General features: G+C 41.1%; 1 protein-coding gene across 5 annotated transcripts in view; it reads right to left on the reverse strand.

The window, feature by feature from the left end:
• The window catches only part of inpp5f (inositol polyphosphate-5-phosphatase F), a 153380-nt gene that overhangs the window by 45520 nt on the left and 84895 nt on the right, over nucleotides 1-22965 (reverse strand). For 2 of the 5 annotated variants that reach the window (XM_069899864.1, XM_069899863.1), the window contains 3 exons: nucleotides 10683-10811; nucleotides 5162-5329; nucleotides 4278-4334 (listed from right to left, as the gene is read on the reverse strand). In XM_069899864.1, the coding sequence (XP_069755965.1) occupies nucleotides 4278-4334; nucleotides 5162-5329; nucleotides 10683-10811 (354 nt within the window). Of the gene's footprint in view, nucleotides 1-4277; nucleotides 4335-4845; nucleotides 5126-5161; nucleotides 5330-9121; nucleotides 9197-10682; nucleotides 10812-22965 lie in introns of those variants that run through there. The other 3 variants (XM_069899865.1, XM_069899867.1, XM_069899866.1) reach the window with 3 other exon arrangements.

Below are 22965 nucleotides of genomic sequence, written 5' to 3' on the forward strand. Positions count from 1 at the left end.
CAAAACCTCCTTCCCCACCCAATATAACAAATGGAACCAGTCCACATCGAATCAGCTCAGAAGCAGTCTGCTGTGGTGTAATGGAGGATTTAGACTAGCTTATGAAAGAAGGGATGCAGTTGCATCAGAAGGCATGATCTCAATTCCACTATGAGGCCCAGGATGCATATTTAGTAGACACACCTAAATTCCACTATGGGGCCCAGGATGCATATGAATCAGTAGACATTATCCAACTTCCACCATGAGGCCAAGAGATGCAGTTGTCTTTTGTTGGTCGCAGACTGTCAGGAGACCTTGAAGATAATTAAATCATTTGTTCAAAGAGATAAGATCTGAAGTAAACAACTTTTGGGTAATATAAGCCATGGTCCCACTGCTGAAGTTTGAGACTCTCCAAGAAGTGGCAACATCTCTCAGTAAGAAGAACTTCAAGATTTCAAACCGATGTCCCGGTCAGGGGAGGTGGAGAAGCTGCTACCGGCGCCCAGACAACCTACTACAAGTGTGCAGTCGTCGCCTCGCTTTGGCAGTTGGGACCAGTCCAGGCATTGATAAGTATAATTGAGAAGGGCTTGCATATTGTAGTGTGAATTCAGCTTTAGATTTAGTCATAAAGTCTTGTATAAACTGAACTGCTCTCGGTGTGTGTGTTTCTTTTGGTAGTTCGAACATTGTGACCAATCTAAAACGAACAAAGTGAGAGGTACAAGTTTACCCAAGACAATTGGCGTAGTCAGCAGGATTCTGATGTGGGAATACTTAAAGACCAGGGATGTGGCCCAAGCACAAGGTGCCAGCACTATCCACAGATGCTGCCTAAGCAGTTGAGTGTTTCAGTATTCTCTGCCTTAGTTGACGATTTCCATCTGCCTCTCCCTCGTGAAATTGATTTTTCAACCTTGCTTTAGTGGAATCTACACTTGAATTCCATTACTACTACTGCCTCTCTATATTGGCCAAATTATTATGGATAATAGAAAATGATCTGCTTGATAGTAATATTGCAAGGCAGAGGAACTGACAGAGGACAGACAAGGACTGAACCCAATTTCTTTTCAAATTGCATACAGAGCATGGGCGTTGCGAGCAAAACTGACGCTTACTGTCCTTTCCTAAATGCCTTTAAGAAGACAACAGTAGGCCACTGCCTTAAACAGCTGGTTCCGTCATACAATTAAGTTGGGTCGGGAATTCCAGGATTTGCATCCAGCAAAGCTAAAAGAATGGCATATAACAACTGGCTGCACCACAACGTGGTTTGACAATACAAGTAAATGCCCAGGAACACAAAAGGCTGCAGATGGGCCAAGTCCACCACAGGCTCTGACCTCACTTCTATTGCAGACACCTATGCAAGGCGATACCTCATGAAGGCAGCCAACATCATAAAGACGCCCATCGCTCTGGTCACAACTTCTTTCAGACAAAAGGTATAGAAGCCTGAAAACCAGTACCTCTAGCTTCAAAAATACTTCCTTTCCAACAGCTATCAAACTCTCAAATGTCCCCTTGTTACACTTATTCTGGAATGTTCGGACTATTGCAAGCCACTCTTCTGCACAAGGATTAGTGTGAATATTTATTAAATACCTTATGCACTTATTGTCTCTTAATTTACCTCAAATAAATTACTATTGTAGTTTTTTTACAATTACCTGTTCGACTGCAGCAAGCAAGAATTTCAGGCATATGTACGTTGTACAATGTGTATGACAATAAACTCATCATGATCATGAACTGTAACCTGGAGAGGAACCTGCAGGTGGCAGTGCTCTCAAATGGTCACTGCCGTTTTCCTTCAGGTTTGAGGGGTGCTGTCCAAGATGGCTCGGAGAATTCTGGGATGCCATGCGCGATTACCAGCTTTTTGAGCACTGCTGCAGCTCTGCTCCTTTGTGTATTCCCTCATATTCCTGTCTCTTTCCTCGTCAGGGAAGGCTTTGGGGAGGGGGAGAAGTCACCTGCCGAAGGACACCCACATCCTGTCCTGATCCTAACGCCTCAATATTTGCACAGCAGATCAAGTTAGCTTCTTGTCATTTATGACCCAAGGTGGTTACTTACGCAGGACTCAACAATGGCAATTGAACGGGAAATGGTCACTCTTTTTGGACATGTTCATCAGCCAGCTTTCACGTGGCACACAAATGTCACTCATCACATCAGCCTAAGCCTGATGCCACCCAAGTGCCACTACAATGGTAGGCTCTCCACTTTTGAGGGGCTGTTCTTGGAACAAAGCATTGTGCATTCATTACTAGACATCTCCACATTAGAGGAAGATTGTTGGCGGCTGAGTTTGATTGACCATTGGGAAATACCCTGAGGAAACCATGCAGTGGGTTCTTCGAGGCAATGATCGACCAACAACTTCAATAACAAAATGAAACTTGGAGAAAAGAAGTCGAGGAGAGTTTTCCCCTCAGTTAACCACAAGCACCTTTGCCAAGACTCCTAGATGTCATGCTGCTTAAACGTCAAGGGCCATAGCTCTCATCTGTGGAATTTTTTTCTTTTTGGTCCATGCATGCAATAATGAGCCCTGGAGTTGACTGGTCCTGAGACAACCTAGAGAAGCAGTAAGCATTTTCTTCACAATGTCACACTGTGATGGAAATGATCAAGAGAAAGTTTCTAGAGTGGTAATTGGTTGAACATTTTGCAAAGTAGAGATAAAAAGGCAATTGTATCACCAGAAATGGAGAGGATTAAAAAAAAGGCAAATCTTTGTTCCATCCAGTTGCCTCACAATGGAGAGGATCATCACTGCATGTTAATCTTAAGAAACGCACAAAGCCTTCTATGATCGCACCATAAATTTCATGAGACCGTGGAGCATCTTCAAGTCTACCTGTTGCAATAATTCATCCCCACCTTGCTTCCTTCACATGACAGCATGCAATGCTATGGTCTTAAGCAATGAGTTCACCACAAATCCAATCTCAGTCCAGACTTGTATGAACCAAGGCTGCTATTCTGCCCACTTTCCCCACTGCTTTTTCCCACAATGATGCGCGCCATTTCCAAGAACCTTCCGACTGGAGTCAAACTAATCTACCGGACAAAGCAAAAAACATTTCACGTCCACTCCTAAACCAAAATTCATCCCAACTTCAGTCATCCAGCTACAGCAAACAGAAGATACTGACAAACTGGTGGCAAGTTCCCAGTCATTGTTGACTACTCTGAGGCTTATAAAATAATGGGCTTTAATATTAATATCCATAAAATAAAAGCCCTCAATCAAACTGCTGTTACTGCTACAAAACAGCAATAAATACCATCTTGGAAAAGGAAACTAGTTTTACACATCTCAGAAGCCACCTCTCTAAGACAGACAGCAGCTTCAGTGTACAAGCGCAGCTGAGGAAGAGCATTTCGAGAACCAGCGATGCTGTGGTTGATGCTCTATCACACCCCCTATCCTTGACTTCACCCTGATCTTGATTGAGTGCCGTCCACTTGTACTTTATCCCCACAACTGAGGGTTTCTGCCAGATTTTCTCGTTTCTAACATCCGAGAGATGATCGACTGGGTTAACTGGATGTTGTACATTACCCCTTAGGGTAGATAAATGGCACAAGGAGCAAAGGTGAGTTCATGGGCACATGTGGAGTAGGGCTTCAAGGCTAATGGAATTGTTCTGTTAGAAGGCAGTTTGATCTGAGACTGAATGAACCCCCTAACCCTCATTCCATTTTCTGTACCATAAAAACAAGGAAGGAAGCAAACCCAGCATAAAGCTTATGGTCAACCAGGCAATTGGAGAAATCTACAACGGGCAGATAAAGCATTAAAGAGTGATACCACCTGAATTTCCACGAATCCCAAGTAAATTAATTAATATTAATGTCCTCTCCCAGGCAACATCCCCAGCAGAGGCCCTAACTACGTGAGCACTGACAAACAGACTGCAGCTATCATATGACCAAACTCTCAAAGCTGACACTTTATCCTGTGCTTGTCACCACAAAAGATGATTAAGTCGATAGACAGTACAATTCAAAAATGTTGTCAAAGTCTCCTTGAAAAGGTGTAGCTTCCATTCATTTTACAGAAGCCCTTGGCATAATGCCACTTGAAATGGAGAAGGGACATTCAGATGGCAATGGAGAACCACAAGTTCATTCATCGGAGCACAGAGAAATCCCACAACAGCGTCATCAGCCACCTCAGAGCCGACAATACTAAGTTATTTGTGAACTCAAGAAACCACCCGGGATGATGAAATAAAAAGCATTTTCTTTCAGCATAATCCATCTTTTTAACTTACATTTAACTGGATCAGATCATCCATCATGTACTTATTCCAGAAAAATCTGTCATCAACCTGAAAGAAAAAGAGCATTAACAATGCTATTGTAGTTATTGTAGTTATCAGTTTTGATCAAAAACCCTTTCTGTTCCTGTGTTCTACATGAAACATCTTGCTTCTATCATTTAATCCAGCAGAGCTAACCTTAACTACGAAACACTGGTCAAGATCCTTCAGTGAAACAATAACTGGTGCAACTGGGACTTAAACAGCACATTTAACACAACAAACAGATGGCAATTCACCGAAATGGAATAAAAGTGTTGTGAGCTCAAGAAATAAGGAAATAAGCATGTAGTGAAGCAGATCCTAAAAAGAGGAAACCAAAGTGGAGATGGGTATTATTTGGGGATTTTTCTTTTAAAGAAAGGGTTTCAGTTCCTGTGGCCCAATAGTTGAAGACTGTCAATTATGAAGCCAGAGCAAATAGTGATGGACAATAGTCAGGTAGACCAACAGCTTTGAATGTGCCTGTTTTTGACTAGCTTGAAGAATTATTTTTTTTTTAGTTTAGTTTACAACACACCAAGTTACCAACATGTGTTGATGTATCAACTTTGTTCATAAATGAAAAGGGAAGATCCAGATTTCTCCTTCATGGACCAGCAGAGGAGAAAGTTGCCAAATGCCAGGCCCCTCAAGTGCGACGAACAGTCCCGGAACTCTTGATTTTAAACAAACTAAATCAGAAGGCTCCTCTATTCCAAGTTAGTAGGGCAACTTCTCCCTTGTAAGAAATGAACAGAAATTTGACAGGAGCAATATAACTTCAATCCATGGGCTTCAAGGTGATGATCTGGTCTGTTTCACATGTGGAGCAGTTAATTTTGGGAAAATCCTACCCTTTGCCACAGTGATGCTTCGCTCTTCTCTGAGACACTCTGTCTCTGTATCGAATTTGTAAGGTCATAGCTCTCGCTGTAATAAAATGATTCAGAATCCATGAACATCTTGATCAGCTCTTCCAACAATCTTCGTTCCAAACGCTCCTTCTCTTTGTTTTCTTTAGCCTGCAAAACAAGAATCACATGATTCCTAAATATAAAGGGCTAGGGACCCATCAAACATATTCCATGCTGTCAAGACACAACTTTTTCCGAACTGAACTCTACTCACCAAACACCCCATAAAATCTCCTTAAGGAGGCCAACGTAGAGGGAATCCATGTGAAGATCAATACCCAAGTTCCCAATAAACAAGAAATACATCTCCCTATATTGAATCGACGTGTCCACGACATGACGTTTAAGGACTCTAAAAATAATACTTTTTCTCGATTTCAACAAGTACTTTCTGCTCAGTTTTGAGCTTGACGGATAGCAGAAACTGCATTTTTGTTTCATGCACATATACCGTGATATCATTCAGCACACAAATCCTACTGGATTCCTTTTCAATAAAGTAACTCTGATGTCTATTACTTCAATTAGGAGTAAAAAAAAATGGGGAGGGGATGCTCAGGATTCTCCTTTATTAACATATTGGCAGGTAAAGATCTCCATTGTCACAGAGCCATCAAACATGAAAAAAAATGCACTTAAACCCAAAACAGCAAACATAGAAAGCATTGAAGATAAGTGATAACCAATGATAAACTCCTCTAATTCTCAAAGGTTAGGGCCATTTCTTTAAATACCTTAAATCCTGATCTAATTTTCGTTGGAAACTTAAATAATCTGCCCTTACCTGTGAAACCTGATTAAAAGATTAAAATTTATCTTTATGACTGATGCAACACCAAGGATTTCCAGGATTTTGAAGCAATTGTCCCCATTCGTTTTGAACTTCAACCAATACATGGCTGTGGAGTAGTTGGATATTTAATAAAAATAACTATGTGCCTGACGTTCAAGTTATTGAATCTACGAGACAAAGTTGGAAAATGGAATCCAATACACAGAGAGTTCGGGTATCTTTCCGGAGACTTTCAAAATCAGTAAAGGGTGGTCAGGTCCAGGACTTTGGAGTTGGGGAGACTTTGAAACAGTGGGCATGTGGATGCTTCAGCCTTTTGCAAGTGGTCAGACCTGCATCAAAGACTGTTTCTCCCAGTTCACACTACTCCAGTTTGCATTGATGGCTTTGTTGGGCTCTATGTTGGCATCGTTTCCTTTTTACCTGGAAAGTTAATAATCTACCATACCTTGCTTGCTAAAGGAGCAGCAGTGATTTAAATATTCAATATACAATAAAACCCCTGGTATCCAGCACCTATGGGGATTGGTAGATGCCAGATAAGTGTATTTTCCAGAAGCTTAAGACTTGCTCTTGTAACGCTTAACTAATACATTTGCATTAGGAATAAACAGTTTAAAGGATAAAAGTCAAAAAGACCAGGGTGGGGGGGCAGGGACTCTCACTAAGCAGAAATAAGGAGACACTTAAAGAGAGTCACCCCAATGGCGAGCAGGATCAACCAGCTCTTCATCCTGGGTGACGCCATTGCTGTTTCACACAACTTCATTCAAACAGCTGCTATGAGCAAAGCACAACCAAGGCCCTCCGCTGGCTGGATATTTGCTCCCATCTTCAAAGGTTTATGAATTATTTCAGAGAACATTTACAATTTTAAACTTGCCGATTTTTTTTAACTTTTTTTATTCTTTTATTTTGTCAAATTTTGCTTGAGGCTTGAATTCTGGATTCTAGGGGTTTTAATTTATTTAAATTGCAATGGTTTATTTATACATTTTTAAATATATTATTTTTTAAAAATGCAGATTGAATTCAACTTTCCACTGTCATTATGACAACACTTATCATTTCAACCAGCTAAGCAAACAGCACTTGAAATTAATGGAACAAGGACCTGGTACATATCCGCATACACCATTTGAAGGAATCAGATTGGGAAAGCCATTTATCAATCTTGAACTTCATTGGTTAGAACTGAAGTGGGCTTGATGAACTAAAGATGATCAGTTAGAACCTACTACCCTTTGGGAAGGATGTAAAGATGCAGATCCAAGGAGAAGGAGCTTGCATTATGTGGAAAGCCTAGAGAACCCGGGACTGTTTGGAGAGCAGAAAATGCTGAGATGGAAAGTAATTGAGATCCTTAAAATAATGAGGAGTTGAGACAGGAAATAAAAAATCTGCATTGGAAAGGTGAGAATCCAGATACAGATGCAAGGTGATTGCAAAAGAATTCAAAGTGACTGGGGAAAAAAGTCTTTATATGTGGTTAAAGTGATGCATCTGGAATACACATTAATTACACTTTTCTCCACCTGCCAGTTACAACATGACAGATTAATAAATGTACAAATCAATGCATCAAAAGCAAAAAAAAGTCCACGCTATATTTTTTTTTGAAAATCACTATATTGCCTTACTGCCAAGTGACATCTCAGTGATGGATATCCCCATTATTTTTAAAGAAGTAGATACACGTTTGGGTTGACAACGGTTGTGTCTTGCCCACTGCTGCGCAAAATAGCTGGCACAAAGAAGTCTACAGCACCCATCCTCTGGAGGGCTGCCTGCAAGGACCTTCAATGGGCTGGCTGACATGAGAAGGGGGGAATATCTGAACTGTGTTTAAGGTCTGGATTTAGCTCTAAGTGGCCAAGAGAAAGGACTCATCCCTTACTTTCAAGTGTCCCACAAATCAAAGACAAGCAACAATTCCAAAGTAAATTTTATTTTTGAGTTATGAGAATGAGGTTCTGCTTAACTCTTCATTTCATTGTAATTAGCAATTACGTGGCTCAGGGACAAGCCCTTTCTGTTGTTTGAACTCATTTTCATAACATTCATTAAAAGAGCTGGCACATGTCCCAGTCTCCATTGGCAACCTCACAAATAGAGTGGATATGTGTCTCATCTTAAACACCAAGCCGGCAGTTTAATGATGACTGGAAAAGGGAAGCAAGATAGTAAGTGGCTATTAACCATTGAGTAAAGGGCATGGCCCTGATTAATGAATCCCAAGAGAAATCTAAGAAATATGTGTGGAACAGTCTGTTCAAATGTTCTAGAAACCTTGGAGTCTGAAGGTATAAATATGCAACTTGCAAGCCATGAGGCAGAATTCCTTGTGGTGAGATGAGCTGCAAGTGGCAAATCAAAAATGAAGCTCTCGGCAGCTGTTTTTGTGTTCGTTTATCAAGTGCTTGTAGATCCACTTTAACAATGTTGGGGCCAAAAACTCTGTGTGATTATGGGAAGGTGATATTTCTTACTTTGTTTCCCATCAAGCCTGCACAGAAATCTATCCAATTTGATCTAACGTTTTCAAATCAGTTCGACTTCTTCAAAATGTCAAAGTTCAGTGAGAAGATTTTAAGCACATCTCTCAACCTGTCAAGTCTTTTCTGCCTGGTTCAAGAGATGATTTGCTCAATCGAGGAGCTGATTGTTGACTTCAGGAAGGAAAAACCAAAGGTGTATGATCCAATGATCATTGAGGGATGTGAGGTGGAGAGGGTGAGGAAATATAAGTTCTTGAGACTAGGAAACACTGATAAATTTCTACAGATGCATGGTGTAAAATGTGCTGACTGGCTGCATCACGGTCTGATTTGGGGACACCAATACCCCTGAGCAGAAAGCCTTGCAAAAAGTAGTGGACACAGCCCAGGAGATCGTAGGCAAAAAGAAACCTCCGTACCATCAAGAACCTACAGGGAACTCTGCCATCAGAGAGCAGCAGCAATCAAGAATCCCCATCATCTGTTCTAGCTGCTACCATCAGGAAAGAGGTATTGGTGCCACAGGACTCGTACCACCAGGTTTAGGAACAGAGGCTGCTACCCCTCCACCATCAGACTCCTCAACACCAATTAGGAAAGGGCTCTTACTTTTGTGCTTTACTCTATGTATTGCGCAGTTTGTTGACATTTCTTTATTTGTTTACATGTGTGCGCTGTACAGTTTTTTCTTGCACTACCAATTCTGCCTCGCCTGCAGAAAAAAGAACCTCAGGGTTATATGTGATATCACGTATGTACTCCAACAATAAATCTGAAATCAATTAATGACCATCATCAATTAAGTCGGTGGAAATTCCATGTGTATTTCAAAGAAGCAACAAGATAACAATCAGCAGGGCGCTGGATTAACCAGCAACAACTATTTGCTGAGGTCACCTGCTGAGGAGATCAATTGTTTTTTTTATGTTCTATTAAAAACCACTGGTGAGTTCCTGCTGTCTCTAATCTCTGCTGAGTATAGGTTAGCTCAGCAGTTTACATGATAAACACATCACCAATAGATCAAAATAAATCTACCAAGATTGGTCTCAATTGGATTTCCTCGCTCACAGTGGAAATTCAATCCTGCAATAAAAAGTGTGAAGACTACTGATTTGTTTTAGCACAATGTTCTCCAGTCCAAACATCCCCCATTGATAGATATCCCCATTATTTTTAAAGAAGTAGATACATGTTTGGGCTGACAACAGTTGTGTCTTACCCACTGCTGCGCAAAATAGCTGGCACAAAGAAGTCTACAGCAACCATCCTCTGGAGGGCTGCCTGCAAGGACCTTCAATGGGCTGGCTGACATAATCAGGGCAATCACTTAATGCTGGGTTGCAGGGCTGAAGATTGAATCCTCATTATGGCACAGCACTGGAAGCACTCACTCTGTGAAAGTCAGCCCACACTGTAATAAAACAAACAGCAAAACCAATTCAGCGTACAACAGTTTCTTTATTCACTATTGAGTTCTCTGCACTGAACCCCACTCCAAACATTGGAGTATTCATCGTACTTTTATACACCTTTGGGCAGGGGTCTGTGTGAGACCTTTACAAGTTTCAGGGAGTCAGCTCTGAGCACCATAACTGTTGTTTCATTACCAAAACTATAGTAAATAACAATCAAACAAAACTCCACCTTTTAAAACTTTCACACCAATAATTCTTTCAAATTAAAAAGTTCAACTTGTTAAACCATTAAATAAAAATTGTCTTTTTTAAGGTAAATGTTTTTGTTACAAATCTGCCAATTCTGGGAATGCTTAACAGTTTAGACAGCATCTGAAGAAAGAAAAACAGTTAACATTTCAGGTCAAAGACCTTTTGTCCTGATAAAACTTTGAACCTGAAATGTTAACTATTTCTCTTTCCACAGATGCTGTCTGACAAGTCAGTGCTTCTTGCATTTTTTTTGTTTTTCCATAGATTTTCTTGAGTAAAGTATAGCAAAATGATTCTAGGAATAGCCTCCAACAGGTGATACTCAACACAAGTTTTAGAACACTGCAGAAATCAAAGAGAAAACCAGTCGTAAAAATTTACTACAATCAAGTTACAAATTTTTGGCCCTTAACCATTGAGGTTTGAATGTGTAAAATACTCCAGGTGCAAACGTGCATAAAACAAACACTTCAGGAAGATCCAAAGAAGCATTCACTCACCTTTTTCTTAATTGGAACAGCCACATTAGACTTGATTTGACTAAATGTTTTGAGCAAAAACTTGGAGTCATCTGGAGACTGGGTAATCTTCTCAGTTTTGTTTATACCAAAATGATGCTTCTTGCAAAGCTGCAAATGAAATGGAGAATAAGAAAATAATCTTTCTGGTGCATGCTTTTTTAAAAAAAAAATGAAAATCAGGCTAATCCTGGGGTCTCCAATATGATCGACATCGAACCCTGGGGGACAATGGGACTAGTCAAGGGGTCGATAAATGCCAGTGGGGTCAAAAGGGAGTCAATAAGGCTGGGGGTGGGAGATTGACTGAAATTTTGCGGTGGAAATCAGGAGCGGATCAACCGAAAATAGCATCTATGGCAGTGGTGGCCACCTTATTGTATTTTGCTCCAGACTTTGAGCATGTTGAGAGCAAACAGGAAAATGGACTGAGCGTAGAAGATAGATCTTCATGTCCTTTGTACCTTTGGTAATACCCCGTCCAGCTCCGCCACTCCAACCCACCACCCCCTCCTGACCAAGATTCAGTCCCTGGGGTCGATGAGGAATCAAGTATTCCATGAAGGGGGTCAATGGTCCAAAAAGTTTCAGGACCCCTGGTCTAATCTGACAGTTGCCTAATGCCTCGTCAACCTTCCAGGCTGCAATGACCAGCATAGCTCTGAAAATTAACATAATCCTGCACATCATTACTCCAATGCTGGCTTCAAATCACTCAGAGTTGACAGATTAATTATGTACTGAATACAGTAAAGACTCAATCCTACAAGTCCAGGACACTGATGGCACTGGACTGGCATATTTTATGAGCTATTGGATATTATTCCGATGAATGCTGTTAAAGCACCATAAATTTAACAGCAAACATGGTGAGTTTACAGGAAACATGAACATCCCAGCCCCCACTGTTGAAGGGAGAACATCCCAGAGTCCAGTATTCAGAGGAGAATATGGGTAGCCCAGAGGAAAGTGCAGGCCAGATGCCACGAGCATTTCTGAACAACTGGATTATTGGAGTTTTATGTACTCAATTCTTCAATGCAAGGTCACTCATCACAATTCATTCTTTACTGAAATTACCTCTACTTCAGTGGACTCTAATCAATCTACCATAATTCATGACCTCATTTGAATTCATTTCCAAATAATCTTCTTTCAAAATATTAAGAAAAATGGAGGCTTGGCTTTACCTAATTTTAGATTTTACTACTGGGCAGCTAACATCAGATATGTTATTTTTTGGATTTATCATAAGGTTCTTTCAGGTTGGATTAATTTAAAAATTAAATCTACTAAAAGATTCTCCCTTAGTTCAATACTTAGAGCTCCTTTACCTTTTACTGCTTTAGCTTATCAAATAATCTTGCTGTCGGACATACATTGAGAATTTGGTTTCAATTCAGGAAACATTTTGGATACCATAGATTCTTATTAGTTAGTCCTATCTGAACTAATGCTTTTTTTCCTCCCTTGGTTCAAGATATTGGTTTGAAAATTATCTAATTTAGGCATCCAATCTTGAACCTTTTTAAATCAACTATAATCTTGCCTCCTTTTGAACAACTATCTGTTAAATTTAATTTTACCCAGATACCATTTTTTTCCTCATTATTTACATGTTAGGAATTTTTTGCACTCATTATCTTTGAGATTTCCTCAGGACTTGGAGTCTAATGTTATAGGGAAAATATATAATTTTCAACCGGGGCATAAAAGGCTGTTGTCTGCCCTGGATGAACTACTTTTGCTATCTAAGGATAATTCCCTGGATGAAATTAAAACACTATGGGAACAAGATTCCCCAACAAATATTTTCTGACACTACATGGGATTCTATTCTGAGACATATTCATTCATCCTCTTTTTGTGCTACGCACTCCCTATGGCAATTTAAAGTAATACACCGTGCCCAGTATTCGAAAACCCAATTAACTAAATTCTATCCGAACTTATCTTGTAAATGCGATAAATGTAAAACTGAAGATAGTTCACTGTATCTTATGTTTTGGTTACGTCCTTCTCTTCTCAATTATTGGGAAGGCGTATTTCATACACAATGTTTAGTTCTTGATTTGGCACCAACTCCTTCTATTGCTGTGTTTGGAATGGTGGGCCCAATTATTCGAAATTGAATTCTTCACAATCCCATGTAGTAGCTTTTACTTCCTTGATGTCCAGGAGAAGACTAATAAATTGGAAAGATGCTGCCCCTACCACTCACTCTAAATGGTTGTCTTATATGATGGCTAGTTTGTCTTTAGAAAAAAAATAATTTTCCACTACTATAATGAATGTAAACTTTATTTCTTTATTGAGTTCTTTCCCAAATTTGTAAGCTTAACTAATTTTTGATCCTTGGCCTCATTGTTTATTTTTTTTTCCATGTCAGATATGCATTTTGCCAACAGCCTCTGTAGGTAGGGGGACGAATTTGTAGATTTCTGTTTGCATGTGTTTTTTTAATGTAACATAGGTTTTGTCATTACTGATAATATCATATAAATTTGATTACTGTTCCATTCATGTTAATTTACCTATGCAATATTTGCTAAATGAAATTAATAAAAATATTGAAAAATAATTCATTTCCACTGTTTGACTTGCTTAGCTCTCCACATTGGGTGTTTTTACATCAGTAAATAAACTGTTGCCACCAGTTATACAGCCAACTTTCAAAAGAATAAAACAACACGCAAGCAACGGGGCAACACCTGTGAAAAGCATGGCAATGCACCAGATAAATCTCCAGCACCAAATATTATTCTTTCCTGTAACCACCACAAGCACAAGACCATGGCTCCTCTCCAGGCAGGATGGGAATATTCATTCCCACAGCATTGAATTGAGTTAAAGCAAAATCTGCCAAAATACTGACTCATGTTTGAAAGAATTTATCAGAAATGAGGTGGGACGGGTGTGCGGTTGAATCACTCGTGAATTAGACTGCTTTGAGGTTGAAAATGTCTTTGACCAAATAGTATCAAGGTCTATAAAGTATTAACAAATTGCTCAGATCCCATTTTTCTTAGACTGTACAGATGATGCAGTGCTTTATATAAATTATAGAATATAGGTCGTGAAACTATCTGGCATTAGAAATAAAAGTCAGATGTTTGGGTTTGTGAAAAGTATTTTCCTCGATTATTCCTAATGAAATGCAGAGTGCTACAGTATTTTTTTCCCAGGAGTAGATAAAACTAGAGGACATAGGTTAAGGGCAAGGGGTGGAAGCAGGAAAGAGATTCAGAGGGGATATGAAGGGGACCATCTTCACACAGAGACTGTCAAGCACCTGGATCTCACTGTGCATGAGGCTGGTTCATTAACTTTACACAAGTCCTGGATGAGCACTTGAATAGTTTAGACACAGAGTGCTATGGACAAGGTGTGAGGCAATGAGATCAATACCGTATGTTGCTTTGTCAGCATGGATGAGTTGGGCCAAATGGCTTATTTCCATTTTGTACAATTCTGTTCTTTGATGGGGGTGTGAACGAAAGCTGGTGACAAAAATAAAAACATTATTTCAGGGCTCTTGCACGTGGATATTACGAAAACTTCAGTGCCCCTGTATAATTGGACTTCAGTTAATTGAATATCTATCATGCAGATGGATGACAGTGACAGAGCTCCTACCTCACAACTCCAGCAACCTGTTCAATTTGGACCTCCACAGCAATGTGTATGGAGTGCACAAGCTCTCCATGATTGCACAGGATTCCTTTAGGTGTTTCAATTTCCAGACATGTGGATTGGAAGGTCAAATAGCCACTGCAAATTGTCCAAGGGTGCAGATGAGTGGAGCGGCAGTATTAAAATAAGTCTCAGGGTTTTTTAAATATTACCAGTTGTTATGGACTCAACGGTCTATTTAAATACTATATGACCACATATTTGCCCACCCAACAAAGTCATTTTGCACCATATTATAACAGAAAATAGTATAATCAGGCTCATTTCAAAAGGATGGATTATACTCAAGGTAACCCATTTTATTATTTTAAGAGTTCAGACTTGGTGGATGGAAAAAAATGCAGTGGGTATAGTATTTTCGGAGGATCTACATGGAACCATGAAGAGTCATACTGCCCTTCAGCCCAACTAATTCATGCAGACCAATGGGGCATTCAAGACTAATCCCATTTGCCTGCATTTGATCCACATCCTTCCAAAGCCCTCCTATCCATAAATCTGTCCAAATGTCATTTGAATGTGGTTGTGGCGTTCAGTTCCACAGTTTCCTCTGGCAGCTCATTCCAGATAAAACCCACCTTCAGAATGAAGAAAGTGCCTTTCAGGTCCCTCCTAAATCTTTCCCCTCTCACCTTAAATCAGTGCCCTCCAGTTCTACTATCATCTACCCTGGGGGAAAGGCTGAGCATTCACACTATCCGTGCCCCTCATGTTTTGATCAACTTAGATAAGATCACTCCTTATGACTCTTTTGCTCCAGGACTCAGCCTGTTATTCTCTCAATAACTCCTGTCTCAGCAACATCCAGTTCAATCTCCTCAGAGGTCAATAACTTGAATATAAGATTGATTAAAAAAGGGGGAAAACAGAAAGGAGAAAATTCCGCCCCCACCACCAACACCCCACCCCCCCTCCACTCCGTGTGGTGTCCAGGACTCAGCTCAGGTAGCTTCAGATCATTTTCAAGGGTTCAATGCATTCTGCACATGACTAATTTCAACACTCAAAGTACCAGGGTTACAGTTGCATCAAACTGATGAATACTGAAAAAATCTAATGAACTGTAAATATATGATAGAAATGGGAATAGATTTATCCATGCATTAATCCAAATTGGGAGTTAGGGGGATTCATCTTAATTACACAATAGTTGTAATTATATTCCCAGATTAAAAGTGAATTGCTGAAATTGCAAACATGACTTTACAAACATTACAAAATGCATTACAGGCCAATAAATCTGCTTTTGAAGAAATAACATTAATGGGATTCTAACTGCAAGAGCTGATGTACAGTAACTGAGAGAAAATAATGTGCCAATAAAAACCCCTTAAATCAGAACTCCATTATAGTTACGTCAATGAAAGGAAATCTAAGTACGTGGATACAAAGACAATTCTCAGGAGTTTGATACATAACCTTGGCAAACTTCTACAGTGGTGTCGTGGAAAGCACGCTGACTGGCTACATCACAGCCTGGTACAGGGGCGCCGATACCCCTAAACAGAAAGCCTTGCAAAAAGTAATGGACGCATCCCAGGGCACAGGGAAAACTCTCCCCATTATCTAGAACATCTACAGGGAACGTTGACATTGGAGAGCAGCACCGATCGTCAAGGATCCACACCAACCAGGTCATCCTCTGTTCTTACTGCTGCCATCAAGAAAGAGGTGTAGGTGCCCAAGACGCATATCTCCAGATTCCGGAATAGCTGCAACCCCTCAACAATCAGAGTCCTGAACAATATTAAGGACTCTTACTTTGCTCATTATTTATCATTGAAAACTTATTTTCCTGTATTTGCACAGCGTGGATATATTTCCTCCTTTTACATCCATTTCCTCCTTCTGCATACGTATTTTTTCTCCTTGACTACGTTTACAGTTGCCTGTAAGCATCTCAGGGTTTTTAGTGATGTGGTGCATGGGCTCCTAGAATGCTTCCACCAGCGTTGTCTCCGCTCCATCATCAACATTCATTGGAGCGACTTCATCTCCAACATCGAAGTACTCGAGATGGCAGAGGCCGACAGCATCGAATCCACGCTGCTAAAGATCCAACTGCGCTGGATAGGTCACATCTCCAGAATGGAGGACCATCGCCTTCCCAAGATCGTGTTATATGGCGAGCTCTCCACTGGCCACCGTGACAGAGATGCACCAAAGAAAAGGTACAAGGACTGCCTAAAGAAAGCTCTTGGTGCCTGCCACATTGACCATCGCCAGTGGGTTGAACTGTGCATCTTGGCGCCTCATAGTTCGGCGGGCAGAAACCTCCTTTGAAGAAGACCGCAGAGCCCACCTCACTGTCAAAAGACAAAGGAGGAAAAACCCAATACCCAACCCCAACCAACCAATTTTCCCTTGCAACCGTGTCTGCCTGTCCCGCTTCGGACTTGTGAGCCACAAACGAGCCTGCAGCTGACGTGGACATTACCCCTCCATAAATCTTCGTCCGCGAAGCCAAGCCAAAGAAAAAGAAAAAAAGCATGTGCTCTGACAATAAATTTGAACTTTGAATTCAGCCAGGTGCTCTTTGCTTGGGAAGTTGGATTACACAAAGACTTTTCCCCGTTGGAACTTTGCAGAGTATGGAATGATTTGAAAAGCCACCAATAAATTGCGAAACAGACACACATTGCGGCAGAACCACAGACAGGACAGGAAACAACCACTAAATAATACTTAGTTCCAATAACTGGAAATTTGTAAAAACAAGTGGAGAGATCACATTTTCCATCCCCAGCCAAAGAGCACTGGACCAGATAGTTAGGAGGGAGTGGAGACTCCAGGAGTGCTGATAATTATCTGCAACATGAGATAGGCTGGTCACACATCCATGCAATTATATTACCACCCTAATACTGAAGGAGGTCTACGAGGCCTGCTGGCTGAGTACTCTTCTCTACGGCTGTGAATCCTGGGTCACATACAGAAAGCAAGAACAGCACCTTAACGCATTCCATTTCCGCTGCCTCAGATCCATCCTAGGCTACTCATGGCGCGACAGAGTCACAAGCGTCCAAGTCCTGGAGAAGACTGGAAGTACGGACCTCTACCCAATCATCTGTGCTCGCTGCCGGCGGTGGGCTGGCCACATTGCCAATTGCCCAAAGATGTCCTCTACGGTGGGCTACCCCAGATGCTCTCCGCCCTGTTGGCCGCCCACGTCTTCGCTACAAAGACGTAATCAAGCCGATCTCTAGTCATTCCATGTCAACCATTCTGACTGGGAGGGCCTCGCAACAAAATCGCACTGCATGGCATTCCGCGATTCGCAGTGGCACATCACAATGTGCCAACAACTACAAAAAGTTCTAAGAGGGCAGAAGAGCTACAAGGCACCGTGTTCATCTTCACTCGCGAAGGGATGGGCCATGATGATGATACTGAAGGAAGAATCCTCACTGTAATAATGATAATATTGTAGTGTACATTGTACAATGTAGTGTCAGGGTCGCGTACTTACTTGTGTCGGGAGCTGTGCCAGTTCCTGCTGAAGTATCCAAGGCAAAGCACGGGAACATAAGCACGGGTTGGTTAAGGTTGCATATATCAGACACAGGAGGAGAGTGAGAGCATCAAGATTATCATGTGGTGAATAGTCAATTAAAAGGTCGGAGGGGCTTGGCTGGATTGTGTTTGGGGAGATAAAGAAGGCAGTGTTGTGTCTGAAGGAAATAAAGAGGGTTGACTCCATTTTGTGCTGAAAGAGTTGTGTGTAAACTGGGTAAATTGTTGCTATTACAAGTGGTGACCCCATTACTTCACAGCACCTTCTAGTTTAAAATAAAGACTGGTGTGAATAAACCCCTTATAGGAGCAGTTGGGGAGGTCAAGCTGGAGGGTCACCCCCACCTTTACTAAAAATGCACCAGCATGGTTCATGATCCAATAAGTCCATTTCCAAAAGACCACAGTCTTTGGGAGACAATGCCATTCATGCTTCCAACTATGTGAAGACTGTGCTTGTGAATGCCACAATGCTTGTACATGAAAAGCCCAATGCCTTGCTCTCTCTTAACATAGATGCCTCCATCAATGCCTTGGGAGCACTATTAGAACAAGTCCGTGGGCAATTGGAACCTCCCGTGTTTTATTTTTCCAGCCAAGCTGTCACCGGCTCAGGCAAAGTATGGAACATTTGGATGAGAACTCTTAGCCATCTATCTCACAGTGAAACGTTTCGGCTTTTTGTTGGAAGGTCACCCTTTCACCGTTTATACAGTCCACCACCTTGTTGAGTGTTTCCATTGCCAATTGAAAAGGCATCGACGTCAGTTGGCAATGCATCCAGGTGGAGCAAATGTTTGCCCATGGTTCTCCTTGACACGCATACCCCTGCAAAGGCAGATCTTGGATGTTCAGCGCCAGAGCTGGTATACAGCATGTAAAGGCAGATCTTGGATGTTCAGCACCAGAGCTGGTATACAGCACCACACTGACCTTGCCTGGCGAGTTTGTGAATCTAAGTTCAGCGGCAGCGCTCTATGATCCGATGAGTTATGTTGAAAGTCTTCTGGAAAATGAGATTAGTCAGATCTATTTCTACACAACATGCATCACCCGTCAGACCTTTGAGACTGACAGAAATGGGAAAGCTGACATGGTCTCCATCAACAGGTTGAAGCCAGCGTATATCAACAGTCCATATTCTGCATTAGTGCCAGTTAGAGTGTACATTGGCCCAATCTTGTATGATACTGCAAGGCAGCCAAACTGTCAGCCCTCCAGAGTGGGCTGCACAGTTGGCGTAGCAGTTAGTGAAACACCTTTACTGTGCCAGCGATCAGGACTAGACTGGGGTTCAAAACCTGTGCTTTCTGAAGATCGGGCCAAACTGTCAGCCCTCCAGAGTGGGCCGCACAGTTGGCGTAGCAGTTAGTGCAACATCTTTGCTGTGCCAGCAATCGGGACTAGACTGGGGTTCAAATCCTGAGCTTTCTGTAAGGAGTTTGTACTGTTACAAGCCCAAAGGACCTCAAAACCCAGCAGCAATAGACATTCACCAAGACAAGTGGTTTTTAAAAAAGTTATTTTTAATCATCTTTGAACATGAAAACAGAATCAAACTAACTTATCTCTATACTTAACTAACCCAAATTAACCCCCTTCTAATTCTAAGCGCATGTGTATGTAATGTGTGTGTAAATTTAAGAAAAGTTCTTTGGTTCACAGTTCAATCTCACTTCTCCTTCTTCCAAGTTCTCTGGATGCAGGTAATTCTTATACCGTGCACAGAATTTAACATGCATAAAGTTCACCAGGCTTTAGTGCTCGAAAGATAAATATTTACCACTCAAGAAGGTTCTTGTAGGGTTTGCAGAGAGAGATTTGTTATTCCAGGATTTCTACAACTAAGGTACAACCATTAGTCACCTCAATGTCTCGCTGATGAAACTTACCCCATCAGGGTTTTCCAGATGGTAACCTCTTTCTTTCAGGTTACGACAGAGTTCCTTTCTGTTCCTCTTATTCCAAGAGAAACATCAGACAGATAGTACTTCCAGCCACCCACTGCTTTGGAACTTTTCAACAGTTTCAACCAGCTCTTCCTGGCTTGGACTGTTCAGCTGCTTTTCAGTGTCACCCACACATTAGCTGACTGAGAGAGCTTGTGACTTCCCTCGCTCCCTCTCCAACTCAGACTTCCAGCAAAGCCCATGTGACTCTCACTTGCAAAACCCCCACCTTCTTCAGCAAACAACAGGAGTTATCCTTCTGCCCAAGTTGTTGTCTTAGATAAACAAAACCCAGGAGTGACATTCCTGTGAGCACTTTGCAGAAAGGTACTTGTAGCCAGTTTGTCTCCAGTCTATTCATGTTATGACGTCAGTTCAATTAGCACCTACTTGTGAAATGTGCTTAGCATTCTCCATTCTTTCTGCAATGTTATTGAATATAAATTCTTCAGTCTTTCAAATAAGATGTTTTAAAATGTGTGTATGTATGTAATCTACTCTAATTTTACCAAATTCCTCCCAAATATTTATCCATTACAGTACGTTCTCCCCATGTCTGCGTGGGTTGCTTTCTCTGGGGGCTCCTGTTTTCTTCCACCCTTCAAAACATACGGTGTAGGTTGATGGGGTATAAATTTGGTGGCACAGACTCGTGGGGCAAAATGAACTGTTACTGGCTGTATGTCTAAATTAAAATAGCAAGGCTCGGAGACTGAGGGAGGGGTGATGCTGTCACATACTTATCCAAGTCAGGGGCGGGGCTGGTCGCTGCTGAGGAAGTATCCAAGTTGACGAACGGGAATAACAGTGTGCATGCACGGGTTAGGTAAGGCTGCATACGTGGGATGGATCTCAGGAGGAGGAGAGAGAAAAGTGTCAAGATCACCCGTGTGGCGAAGAGTCAATGAAAAGGTCAGAATGGGTTTGGCTGGGAGTTGTTTGGAGAGATGAAGAAGGCAGTGTTGAGTCGGAAGGAAATAAAGAGGGCCGATACCATTTTGTGCTGAAAGAAACAAGTAAATGTATTCTTTAATTGTGTGTAAACTGGGTAAATTATTGCTGCTTCAGTAGATAGGCACCAAAAATTTTATTTACCACAGCCAAATAGATAGTTCATGAAAAAAAAAGAATGGTACAAAGTAAATTAAAAATAGATCATACAAATGAGAGTTAATAAATATTCACCATTATCACAGTTCAAGAGAGAGAGAAAAAACAAATTCACTGAGGTGATTTTTTTTGGAAATGGTGGGCAGTTGGGACAAGACATCAACGACACGTTTGGTTCAGGCTTAATCTCATGATGAAAAGGGTTATCTTTCTTGTTGAATTCTTTTGATTTGTAACATAGGAAGAAAGATTTAAACTGCTCAGGCTAAGGATGCTTGAGGATTCAATGCATCAATGCACATTTTGGCTGAGCATGCAGTTTTCTGAGGTACCGGGTGTGCGATTTGACGCTGATTTGGAAACAAGATCATTTAGATTGATGAGTAACGAAATAATGACGCTAAGGCAATTAGTTGCATAATGAAATGGTAAACAACTTGGGATCTTATGTTTGACAGAAGCTCTCATTTATGGCAGTTAACATCTGCAAATTGTAAGGAATCCACCAAGTCCTGGGCCTTCCATTATAATTTGTAGATACGGAATGTTCCATGGTTATTTCTCTCCCTTGAGGCTAAATTCTGCAATTCAATTGTAACTACTCAGTGACAGTGAGTGTACAAAATTGTTTTCATTGCTAGCAAGACCACCATTTATTGCTCAGGCCTGATCATTCTGAAGGTGATGGGATGAGGTGTCTTATCAAACTGATACAGTCCTTCTGGCAAAGATATTCCCATAATGTCGCTCGTTTCAAACAGCGATGGTGTCAGTTGACACATAAAATGTGCACAAATCACAAGGCTAAACATTACGATGGGAAGCTTCTTCTCAATGGTGTGGTCGATCAACATTACTGCTTTTCTGTATAAACTAGCACCATCTTTCACGCAGAGGGTTAGCAATATTTCAAGGGATAGGAACAAGAGCCAAGCTAAGTCAAGGAGGAAAAAACTGAATGATGCAACCCAATTTCTTCCACTGTAAACAGCAGGCTGCATCTTGTTAAAAGGTCATAGTTTAGAGCATAATCAGAAATTGAGGAAAGGATAATTATGGAGAGCAGCCTGATGCTGCAGTTACTACTCTGGGGAGTGAGGACAACAGAATCCAGAGAAGTTGATGTTAATGCCATCCGGTTGGAGGGTGCCCAGGCAGAGGATGAGGTGTTGTTCCTCCAATTTAAGGGTGGCATTGAACGAGTCCACGAACAACTTCAATTCTGTCCTGGGATACCGTCTATACTGACTTTGCATGCTCTCCCTGACTGGGTACATTTCCACAGGGTACACCCACATTCTAGAGACATTTGCTTCATAGATTCTTGCCCATCAGACTCCCAGCAAATCTTTCTCCTCTCACTTTACACTTCCTTTCTCTGGTTAAAGACTCTATTCTATTTATGCCCTTCATGATGTTCCAACTTTTTTTTTTAAAAATTGTCACCAGAGCCTCCTTCAATCAAAGAAAAACTGTTGCAGCCTATCCAAATTCTCCTTATAACTTACGCCCTCCAATCTAAACAACATCCTTGGGTTACATGGGTGTAGGTGAGTAGAATAATTTGGGAGAGCTGATAGTGGAGAGCATTGGGATTGCAAGTGAGCTGCTTTAGATTTCATCAGCCGATTTACCTCCAAAGCCACACGAATAAACTAAAAAACTGTTCACCCCCATTTTTAATATCCTTCATTGTCAATCACCTGAAAATAAATACACATTGCTATTTACAATTTTACAAATATTCTTTAACTAGATTTATTCATACACTACTATTCCTTGTTAATAGGAAATACAGCATCAATTAATAATGTCTCATTCGGCATTATAAAGCAGAATAAGACCCAAATCAGCAAAATGAAACTATCTGAACAATCAACTGGAAATGTTGGTTGTTTCGTAACGGATCGCTGTAATCATTTTACAGCATAAAACAAAGAGGTTAAAATGAGGGGGGGATAAGTTGTGTTGTTCAAGATATGGCACATTGCGCAAACAAT

The sequence above is a fragment of the Narcine bancroftii genome, chromosome 10 (genome assembly GCF_036971445.1).
Source record: "Narcine bancroftii isolate sNarBan1 chromosome 10, sNarBan1.hap1, whole genome shotgun sequence".
NCBI classification, from domain to species: Eukaryota; Metazoa; Chordata; class Chondrichthyes; order Torpediniformes; family Narcinidae; genus Narcine; species Narcine bancroftii.